Here is a 10842-nt window from a genome sequence, read left to right as displayed (position 1 = left end):
CCACGTCGGATGCGCAGCAGGCAGAGAGGCTCGATGTGCCACTGCCCCTTCGCTGGTAACACAGCAGAGGGACAGGGTTTTATGGAGCACTTGGGAAAACATTAAGGATTTTCTCTGCCTGTGTGTGCTTGCGCAGCCCAACGGCCTGGCCAGGCACAGGAGGAGGGGGCAGTTCCAGATGTTGCCTGGCCTTAGGCCCCAGAGCTTGGTCATCTCGAAGATGCCCCTTCTGAGCTGCTGTTTGTGGTTGCTTTCCCCCCCCAGCAGGTACACCTGTGGCTGAGCAGGGCTGTGCTGTCCTGCTGGGAGGGAGGTGGGGGACTTGCCCTTGTCCTTGTCCTTGCCCAGCCTTGAGGACCACGAGGCTGTGCCCTCCGCTGCAGAAGGAGCTGTCACTGAAGTGTTGCTTCGCAGCACGGCCGGAGCCTTCCCAAGTCCACGTTGTGGGGCTGGTGCTGCCTTAGAGCTGAGGTTCCTCTTCACAAACCTCCCCCTTGGTTCCAGGCACGCGCTGTGGAGCTCAGCGGGCAGCAGTTACCCTGCATTGAGCTGCTCAAAGCTGAAACCTCCTTGTCCTTTGCTGGTAGGGACAGCTCGGTGCCTGTGTGCTCTCTGGGGCCGGCTCACCTCCTCCTGCTCCCCGTGGCCTGTGGCTGCCGGGTATCCATCTCCAGCAGCAGCACTGCCAGGAACACCCTGCTCCTCCTCTCCAGTAGCTCGTAGAGATGTCCGTAGTGGGTTAGGTTCTCTAGGAAGGCGTTGGGAGATGTGTCTCTCGTGGGCCTGCGCGAGGGTTTAGGATGGTTTTGATATGGCCAGTACTTAAAAAAAGAGAAGAAAACCAGATGGGTCCATGACTTCGTGATTGAACCTGCCTCTGTGCAATGCAAGCTTTGTGAGGTGCATTCATGGTCCGGGCACGCTCCTTGTCGAGAGGGAGGTGTCCTCTGGGATGCTCAACGCTGCTCCTTTTCCCAAGGGTGATGGGAACTTCACTGCTGGCACCCGAGAGCAGCGTCGGGGCCTTTTGTACCTCCGTGGCAATAGTGGGAATCGTTGGAATGTGGCAGCCTTGCTCTTCCCGGGAACAGCTGCAGGTTCTCTTCCCAAATCCCTCCTCCGGCCGTCGCCCATGAGGTAGGTGTGGTGGCTTGAGGTGGGGAGGAGCAAACTGAACGCCGCCACCCGAGCAGCTTCTGTTCTTAACGGCTTTTACGCAGCTCAATGCAATCCTGGCTTCTGTAGATAGGTGAATGTAATTCCGTGTTGGACATGCCCGTGCCCAGAAGTAGGAGACATCCTGTTGTACCACGTCACCTTCCGAGCGGAGCCGGGCCTGCCCCCGCTCCAGTGCTGTATTGATGAATGTATCGACGCTCTCGTTCCGTGTTCACACTCTGCTTTTGGCCAGCTTTGTGATTTGTAAATAGGAAATCAATAAAGACATTCGGGTTGTCTTTACGGGAGCGTTGCTTGTTATGAATTGAAGGGAGCAGATGGGGCATCAATGGAAAGGTGGAGGGGGCAACCACGACCTTCACCCCCACCAAGGGCACGGGGTCCTCGCCTTCCCCTATGTGAGTGCTCTCCTATGAAGCATCCAAGAGTCTGGGCTGGAGGCTTTGTTGGGAGCATCCATGTACTGGGTGGGGAGAGTGGGACCTCAGCCTGGTCCCTCTGCGATGCGTTGGTGCTGTGCTCGAGGAAGCTGGAACTGCCCCCCCTGGGCCCACCAGCTTCCCGGCTTTGAAATGGGAACAGCCAGCGGGAGCCATGGGGAGAGCCGGGTTGGGCAGGGAGATGCTGGAGCCTCGGTCTCCCCATCACATGAGAGAGAAACGAGGGGATGCATTTTCACCCTGCAGCAGGGCTGGGAGCTGGAGCCAGCCATGGAGGGGCTGAGGAACCCGCTGCTGGCCCAGGTCCCATGGGAAGGGGGTGCTGGGCCGGTGTCTCCCTGCCCGGCGCTGAGCAATGAAGCACAGAGGCACGGGTAGGGTTTGTTTTTTTTTTTATTTGATTTTTTTAATGGTTTTTATTAAAAAAAAAAAAAAAAAAGCCCCTAAATCCTATGGCTTCCAGGAAGCGTCAGAGACCCCGAAAACGCCGTTTTCTGTCCACTTTGTCTCAAAGCAGAAACTGAACTCGCGATGGACCGCGCGCCCTCAGCACCCCCGCAGTGCCGGGGGCTCCTCGCTGCAGGGCCCTGAGGCTCCTCCTGGGCTGCTCCGTCAGCATCCGCTCCCAGGCACAATTTAAGGCGATTTTGACAACTTCTTTGTCTGTTTCTTTGCCCCCTTGGGAAGTGAGGCCAAACCCTGCCCAGGGCTGGGGCTGCTCCCCCTCTGTGCCCTGGGAGAGGCCGAAACCAGGGTCAATCCCGATTTCAGGAAGAGGGGCCCTCCCCAGGGCCCCCATGTACAGCCAGGACAGGGGGACCCCAACCCCTGACTTGGGACCTCCCCCAGAGATGCTCAATTCGGACAAACATCTTGAAGCAGCCACGAATGGTCCCATCCCATCCCCTCCCGTTCCACCCCCCCACCCCCCCCCAAAGCCTCAGCCCCTCTCTTGGGGCAGAACAACAGGGTTTTGGTAAAGAGAAGTGTGCCCACCCCCCCACCCCCGGCAATGTGCCATGGTCAATACACAAACAGCGCACGGGTCCATCACGGGGGGAAGCTGCAGTGCCCTGGGGGTGATGAGGAACAGGGGGAGCGTGTGGGGTGTCCATGTGTGTGTCTGTGTGCATCCATGTGTGTGTCCATGTGAAAGGTGGAAAACTCCAGTTTCCCCCGGCCCGGTGCGGGCAGGACAGAGGCGAAGCCACGCGGCAGCTCCATCCACCCCAACGCCCTTCGCCATGGGCCACGCTTACCCTGTGCCTCCTCCATGGCAACCTGGGGCAGCCCCAGCCCGCAGACACGTGGCCAAGGCTCTGTAACACCAAAGAGGCCGAGACGACGCTGCCCCGCAGCCATGGCGGCCCCTACCAATAACCCAACGCTGGTGCCGAAGCGCACCCAGGCGCGCCGCGGCGCTGGGGCTGAGCCGGCTCCCGCTTCTCCTCCGCGCTCTGCTCACCGGTCCCTTTGGTGTCAGCCACGCTGGTGCCCAACGTCCCGGCCCCGCGGCCCCCAGCCCCACAGGCCCTGCACTCGCCCGTGGGGCTCACAAAAGTGCATCGTGCCGTGGTTTGTAAACGCGGTTCCTGGCCCCGGCGCTTCTCACCGTACCGAGCGCTCGGGCCCCAGCGCGGAACCCACCGGGGGGGACACCCGGGAGCAGAAGAAGCAAGAGCAGGAGGGAGGAACGCTGCAGCTGACGGTCAAAGACTGAGGACTCCGCACTCGGCACCGAGACTCACTTTAAATTAACTTAAAGAGACAGAGAAGCAACAGAAAAAAAAAGGGGGAAAAAAAGGGAAAAAAAAGAAAAAACCCAGCTCTGCTCCTGCTGCGCCCGCGGCTCTCGCCCCGCGCCTGCGCCCGCCGGCAGCGCCGCCTCAGTCCGGAGCTGATCCCCGTGTGCGAGCGAGAGCCCCCGCGGCGCGGCCGGGGCTGCGATTCACGAAGTTTTTTTCTTTTCTTTTCTTTCTTTTTTTTTTTTTTTTTTTTTTCTTTTTTTTCTTCTTTTTTTCTTTCCTTTTTGCCGGGCGCGGGAAACGCAGCGGCTGCACCGGGGCCGCCCCCGGCCAGGGCAGAGCGGGGAGGCCCCGCTCCCCGCCTGGGGCGCTGGGGGAGCCCGGCCGGCTCGGACCCCCCCCTCCGGCCCCGGCCAAACCCAGGGGCCGCCACCGGCTCTGCGGGACAAGATCCAGCCCCGGCCGGAGGGAGAGGAGCCACCGCGGGCCCGGCCGCTCACTTGCGCCGCTTGGTGGTTTTCCTCTTCCTTCTCTTGAAGAAACAGCAGCACCTGGAGACAGGGGGGACATTGGGGACAGCGTCAGCGGCTGGGCCTGGACACGGTGGTCAGGGCAGAGCTGGCGGGGGACAGAAAACCCTCAATGAGCCCCGTGGGTGCAGAGAGCCAGGAGGTGACCCTGGAGCACCAGGGTTGTCACAGTGAGATGCTGGCCACAGCACACAACGCCAGACACGGCGCTCCTCATGGGTTGCTTGCTCTGGACGGAGCCTGACAGGGCAGCAGCTGAACCGTCCCCGTCCCCGTCCCCATCCCCAACCCCACGAGCACCCCAGCCCCAGGGGCCGGGGGCTGTGCCCTTACTTTGTATCGTCTGTCACCTCCACCTCGGTGGGGGCTGTGATGGGCGCGTTCGAATGTCCTGCCGTGGGGTCATCCGTGTTCAGCTCTCCGTTGGTGGAGCTCATCACCTGGGGAGAGACGAGCGTCAGTGTGGGGCAGCCCATGGGGCGCAGGCTGGTCCTGAGCCTCATCCCCAGCCCCATGGCAGATACAGCCCCCCCCGGCCCTGCTGGGAGCAGGGAGCCCCCCACGCAGGCAGCAGGAAGGTGCTCAGCCCCGGTGCTGTGCGCCCCCAAGAGCCCCACGGCACAGAGGGGTCTGAGCCCTCTGTGTCTCCAGGACCCCATGAACCTACCAGGAGAGGGGCAGGCTGGCAGCTGGCTCCAACCTGCCCAGAGACACAGTCCTGAAGCTGTGCTAGCTCCAAGGAGCTGCCATGGTTGAGCATCCAGACACAGTTTTGCTCCCCAGCCCCAAGCCCCAAGAGTGCTGGGCCCCGTGGGACTCAGCCCAGTGCCCCGAGCTCCTGCCCGCTTGCCGGGGCAGCGGGGCCATGCGTGGTGCCAGGATGACCCCAAGTCACCAAAGCAAGGACAGGGCTGGCAAAGGCACCTGGGACTTGCTTGAATGCCCCCTCCTGTGCCCACTGCCCCCAGGCAAGGCCAGGGGCAAGCTGGGGATGCACCGGAGCATCACGGAGCTGGTGAGGAGGCTCAGCCCCTCCGCACTCATGGCCGAGCTGACAGCTGCAGTGCCCAGCCGGGGCACATCAAGCTACAACAGCACATCCAACCCCCCCAAATGAAGCCCAGAGACCCCCCTGCGTCACCAAGACCCACTGCAGCGCGGGCACAGGCAGAGGATGGGGTGGGAGGGTGCAGAGCAAGAAGAGCAGGAGCAGATGCCGTGGTGGGGGGGGAAGCAGGGCAGAGCACAAGCTGGACCCACGGTCTGCCCTGGCAGCAGTGGGAGCCGGGCCCGTGCCTGGCACCGAGCACCAACAGAGCCCCACTGGAGCAGCAGGAACGAGCAGCAGCGTCAAGGGAGGAAGCAGAGACGAAGGAAGCAGCTGGGGGGGGGACCCAGCACGGAGCCCCATGGGCTGGACCTCACCAGCCCGAGAGGGGCCGAGTGGCGGCGGCGAGCACGGGGCTGACGGCGCGAGTGCAGGACCGAGGCGGGGAGATGAGGACGAGGAGCGCCCAGGGCAAGGGAGGAGAAGCCGGGCCTGAAGCCATCGCTCCCACCACGGAGGCCCAGGGAAGTCCCCAGGTGGGATGAGCCCACGATGTCCGGCACTGCTGGCAGGCAGAGCCTGATGCCCACCCTGCTGCTCGCGCCGCTTCATCCACCTCTAACCACACAAGGGAGCCCTGGCAAGCAGCGCCAGCCTCGGGGCCAGGGAGCCCTGGCAAGCAGCGCCAGCCTCGGGGCCAGGGTAGCCCATGGTGCAGCCCATGGTGCAGCCCACGGTGCAGCCCATGGTGCAGCCCATGGTTGCAGCCCATGGTTGCAGCCCACGGTGCAGCTCATGGTGCAGCCCAGGCCAGGCCTTGGGCACGTGTGGCTGCTCCCCTGGCAGGGCCGGCAGCCACGAGGCACAGGTTGGGCTCTGCTCCCCCCCCCCAACCCCGTGCCCACCCCTGCCCTCGGCGCGTGGTGCATGTACCTGGACGGACCCCCCGAGCCTGCCGGCTGCCAGGTGAGCTCCCAAAGGCTCCTCGGCAGGCTGCCCACCGGCCTGAGGATCCCACACCTCCGTCCCCTCGGGCGGCTGCTTGCGCCAGGCAGGAGGAACAGGATGAAAAGAAACGAAAAGAAAAGAAAAGAGGAAGAATGGGGGAAGAGAAGGGAGAGGCGGAGGGAGGAGGGCAGGAGAAGAGTGGCAAAGGGAGTCGAGAAAAATAAGACATGCAAAAGCAAAAACGTGACCGGAGCAGCTCGAGTTTGGGGAGGGCACTCCCAGAACAGTCCCTGCGGTGACACTGTGGGTCTGCAGCCCCCCTGCCACGTCCACACACACACACGCACCCCCCAGCAATGGGGCTGGGCTCTGTGTGGGTCCTCTCCACGCCAGGGAGGGCAAACAGCCCTCAGGGCACAGCCAGCGCCACGCAGAGCTGCAGGGGGGGTGCAGCCAGGCCGAGGTGGCACCGGCTGCTCCCCTGCAACCGCAACATCCAGGGGCCAAAGCTCTGCTCCTCGAGGGCACCCCAGTGCCAAAGCCTCACCACAGGGAGCCTGGCACAGCCCCACGGCTGCTGGGGGACCCTGCACCCCCAGCCTGGACACTGCTCCCACGCTGTGGGAGTTTTGGTGCTGTGCTTTTCTCAGGGCTGTCAAGAAGGGATACGGAACGCGGCGTTGCTCGGGTGCTGCAGAGCACAGAGCAGACCTTACTGGGAGCAAGTTCCCAGGAATGAGACAGAGTTGCTCGGAAGATGTCACCCTCTCCCGATGGAAGCACAGCCCAGCCACGGGCCAGTGGGAGCCAGGGTAACCCAGGCTTGGCCAGGAGCCATTAGGGTGACGAGGACAGGGTGCTGAACCCTCAGCTCCAGGCGCTCTGCTCCCCATGGAGGTTCAAGGCAAGAGGATGAGGTCTGTACAGGACTGCTGGGGACACGCATGAGGCTCTGCTCTTGATGGCAGCAGTCCCACAGCCGTGTTTCTTGCTCCAGGGTAGGACAGTGCATAGCACCAGAGAAGGGCTGGGCAGCCTGGCCCCTTTCCCACACTGATGCAGACAGGGAGCTGCCTGCACAGCTCTGCCCGTCTCCTTGCCCACGGCTGCTCCCTGTGTTCCCAGGGCACAGCCAGCCCTGCTCTCCAGCATGGGGCAAAACGCTGGGAAGCTGCACCACAAATCCCCCCGAGGCCCAGGCAGCGCCCTCCCTTGTCCTGTGTCCTCATCACACCGATGAAAGTGGCACCACGAAGATAAGAACAAGCTGCTCCCATAAGGACACGGCACTGGGGACATCGTCCTCAACACAAGGTGGCTCAGCCTGTGCTGTGCCCTCACTCACCAGCCAGCGCCAAACCCTGCAGCTTGCCCAGGCCTGGCGCTTCTCCACTGTGCTACAGCCTCCCATGGCTGCTTCATCCTGCTTCTGCCCAGCTGCCTGGCCCCAGGGACACTGCCCTGGTCCCCCCCACCAACCCCATTCCTGCAGGGAGGAAGGCCTCCCACACACAGCACTAGGGGGGAGAAGGATGCTCCAGGCCCCGCTGGGTGCTGTGGGTTGGTGGGCAGGAGCCCACACTGCGCTCGCCCGCAGTCCCGTGCCCCACGGGGCAGCGCCGCTGCTCACCTGGTGTTTGGTGTGTGGCTGTGCTTTGTCTCTGTTCGGGGGCTGCACCTGCACCTCGCTGTGCATCGTGCCAATGGGGGTGGGCTGGGGACAGGACAAGGACAACATCAGCCCCAGCACAGCAGCCCACCCGCCACCCCGTGCCCCTCGGCTGAGCAACCTCTGGCCAAACATGCACAACATCCCAGAATCAGGGCCTGACCCCAGCCCCAGCAGCTCCACGCTTGGTACTGGGCTGCAGTGAGCTCATGGAGGGTGCCCACCACAGAAAGCAAGGTGCCAACTCAACTGCTGGGTTCCCCTTAGCTCCAGGAGCCTCCTATTTCTGTGGCACAGCTTTAACCCCTAGGCACAGCAGCCCCAGCTGGGGAGCTGGCTGCTGCCGGAGCTGACCTCTTGGGCCCAAGTGGTGCGTGGCAGCAACGACTGCCTCAGACCATGCTGATCTCCCCCCAACCTCCCGGGGCACCCTGGGGCCCAGCACCCTCTGCCTGCTCCCGCTCCCTCCCACTCACCAGTGGTTTCCCTGCCCAGTCGTATTCGTAGTCGAACACGTAACCGTTCCTCTCGAACAGGTCTGTGAAGAGCTTCCGCAGGTAGTCATAGTCAGGCTTCTCGAAGAAATCCAACCGCCGCACGTAGCGCAGGTACGTGGCCATCTCCTCTGCGGGGACAGAGCGGGCTCAGGTGGGGCAGGGGGAGCAGGCGCCAGGCCAGTGCGTGCTCTGGGGCCCGGCCATGCAGGGTGCCCTCACCTGGGAAGTTCTCACAGAGCACCTCCACTGGAGTGGCTCTTTTGGTGTCGCCGATCTTCTGATACCTCTCCTTTAGCGTGTCAGCCTGCAGAGACAAGGAGCAGGTCAGCATCAGGGCAAGGCATGGCCCCATAGGCACCATAGATGGTTTCTTGCTCCCCCCTTCTCCAGGGAATAGCGAGAGCTCATTCCCAGGGATTCCCCTCGCGCAGGGCAGGTCTGGAGGACAAACACCAGGGAGTGCAGTTCCAAGGCAGCCACTGTGAGAGCAGTTGGGATGCCCACAGAATGGGAGAGGGGGGCGGTACAGAGAGGGGGACATGGCACAGCAATGGCCTGGCACGGAGCTCAGAACAGCACAGCAAGGGCCTCGCACAGAGCAGCAACCCCTGCATCTGGCGGCATGCTGACTCTGTGACACCCCAAGGGCCACTGCTTCCCCCCACTCCCTGATGCTGCCCATGCCAGGGCAGAGCCAGACCCCCAGGGTAGCCCAGGGACAGCAGGGGGTGGTTGTTACCTTGAGGCCTTGCCAAGGAAGGCTCCCACGGAGAAAGTACATAAACATGTGCCCTAATGCTTCCAGGTCATCCCTGCGGCTTTGTTCTGCATAGAGAAAAAGAGAAACATGGGCACGTTCCCCCTACAGCCACTGTCCCTGCCAGACCCTGCAGCACCCCAAGTCCCCTGCCAACACCCCAGGCTGAAGGGCAGGAGAGGCATTTTGTCCCCCAGCAAGTGCCCTTCCTTGCTCCTTTTGCCCAAGAGGCAGGGCTGGCCACACACACCTTTCCCAAGGTGGGTGTTGATGCTCATGTAGCGTGCTGTCCCTGTCAAGCTCTTGTGCTCTCGGTAAGGGATGTGTTTTTTGGTCTCGGGGTCAATATACTCTTTGGCCAGGCCAAAATCGATGATGTGGATGGTGTGCTGCCGCTTGCTGCCCGGCCGCCCCACCAGGAAGTTCTCTGGCTTGACGTCTCTGTAGATCAGGCTTTTGGTGTGGACATACTCCATCCGTGTGATCTGGGGGCAGAAGGAGACGTCAGCACCATGGCAGAGATGCACCATGCGTCCCCCACGCCTCCCTGCACCCTTTTCTGATACCCTCAGCCCCAGCCAGCAGCCCTGCTCCTGTCACCCTGGGTTGAAAGGATGGGCACAACAGGCCCTCCAGCCTGGGGAGACAACTTTAGTCTGGCTGCATTTTGGACACACAGTGAGAGATGCTCATTTGTGCTGCATGAGGGTGAGGGAGAGCTCTCCTACAGCAGGGAGAGAGTGAGGTATGGACGAGGTGGTCTGGGATGTGCCAGCAGGCAGGGTCTCCTGCAGCCTGCCAGGCACTCGTTCACTCCTCCTTCCCATCTCCTTCCCTGTGGGGTCCCCAGACTGCCCAGCCAGCCCAGGGTGGGCTGTGGCCAGGCTGGGATGAGCTGCGTGGAGCTGTGGGTGAAGTGGAGGTGCTGCGCTCACCAGCTGGATTGCAATCATCAGGACAGTCTTGAGCGTGAAGGTCCGATCACACAGATCAAAGAGATCTTCTAGGCTGGGTCCTAGCAGCTCCAACACCATGGCATTGTACTTCCCACAGGGGCCAAAGTAGTAAACCTGAGGAATTCCTTCTGCAAGAGACAGAGCAGGGGCTGTCAGGGCTTGCAACAGGGCTGAGCAGCGTGGCAACATGGCCATGCTGTCACAGCTATGCCATTGCTGGAGCTGGGGCAGGGGGCTGCGGATGGGAGGATGGCTCTGCACTGCCCTCCCTCCCAGCTGCATACAGCCTGGCTCTGCTCTTAGCTGGAGGGCAAAGAAGGCAGCTCCATCTGCATCCCTACATCCCTCTGCCTGCCGTGGGGGGTGGTGGGGGGGAAAGAACTCAATAAAAAGGGATCAAAGATTAGATGTGGCTCTGGGTAAAACCAACCTCCCCCAGCCGAGCAGATGGGCAGGAGGTGCTCAGGCCAGGGAGCAAAGGGGCAGAGTCACATTTAAAGGAAGGCTCTTTCCTTGCAGTGTCACCGTACCTGCATTGCCGAGCTGTTTGTAGAACCGGTACTCCAGGTGCAGCTGGGGGGCCCGGGATTTTATGGGTTCCTTGGAGGAGAGAAGGAGAACAGTTAAGGCTGTTGTAGGGAGCAGGATGTCAGGGTGCCAGACACCTCCTTCACATGCTGGCAGCAGCTGGACTAAGGGCATTTGGACTTGAGAAATACCGGTATAAAATGGGATGATGAGAGAAAACCGGTCCATACAGGAGCCAGACCAACATCCCTCTCCAGAGAGATCCGGGTGCTAGGGCAGACATTAACGGGTGTAGGTGTAAGTGGGGATCACCCTCTCCCGGAGGTCTCTCTGCTGCTGGCACCAGCTGAGTGCAGTCACAGGCCACAGCAAAGCCCCAGGTTCACATCACCCCACGTGCAGTGATGTGCACTACTTAACCTGCCCTCAATTCCTGCAGCGAGCACAGCTCCTCACAGCCACCCACCCTGCCCCGACAGCCTGGGTACCACCAACAATCCTTCCCAGACGGCCTGACCATCCCACCCCGAGCACAGAGGCACTCA

General features: G+C 62.0%; 1 protein-coding gene across 3 annotated transcripts in view; it reads right to left on the bottom strand.

The window, feature by feature from the left end:
* Nucleotides 1-3703: 3703 nt before the first annotated feature.
* Nucleotides 3704-10842, bottom strand: part of CSNK1G2 (casein kinase 1 gamma 2) — a 32411-nt gene continuing 25272 nt past the window's right edge. For 2 of the 3 annotated variants that reach the window (XM_057424581.1, XM_057424580.1), the window contains exons 4-13: nucleotides 10300-10369; nucleotides 9749-9897; nucleotides 9064-9298; nucleotides 8796-8881; nucleotides 8276-8360; nucleotides 8036-8184; nucleotides 7521-7604; nucleotides 5876-5980; nucleotides 4228-4334; nucleotides 3704-3915 (exon numbers count right to left, since the gene is read on the bottom strand). In XM_057424581.1, the coding sequence (XP_057280564.1) occupies nucleotides 3861-3915; nucleotides 4228-4334; nucleotides 5876-5980; nucleotides 7521-7604; nucleotides 8036-8184; nucleotides 8276-8360; nucleotides 8796-8881; nucleotides 9064-9298; nucleotides 9749-9897; nucleotides 10300-10369 (1125 nt within the window). In that variant the 3' untranslated portion in view covers nucleotides 3704-3860. The remainder of the gene's footprint in view (nucleotides 3916-4227; nucleotides 4335-5875; nucleotides 5981-7520; nucleotides 7605-8035; nucleotides 8185-8275; nucleotides 8361-8795; nucleotides 8882-9063; nucleotides 9299-9748; nucleotides 9898-10299; nucleotides 10370-10842) is intronic. The other variant, XM_057424582.1, reaches the window with a different exon arrangement.

Source organism: Pezoporus wallicus, unplaced genomic scaffold (assembly GCF_028554395.1).
Source record: "Pezoporus wallicus isolate ANWC-B61680 ecotype Strahan unplaced genomic scaffold, APGP_CSIRO_Pwel_v1 contig_8376, whole genome shotgun sequence".
Classification (NCBI taxonomy): domain Eukaryota; kingdom Metazoa; phylum Chordata; class Aves; order Psittaciformes; family Psittacidae; genus Pezoporus; species Pezoporus wallicus.
The sequence above is the reverse complement of the archived record's forward strand: the minus strand, read 5'-3'. Positions and strand labels throughout refer to the sequence as shown.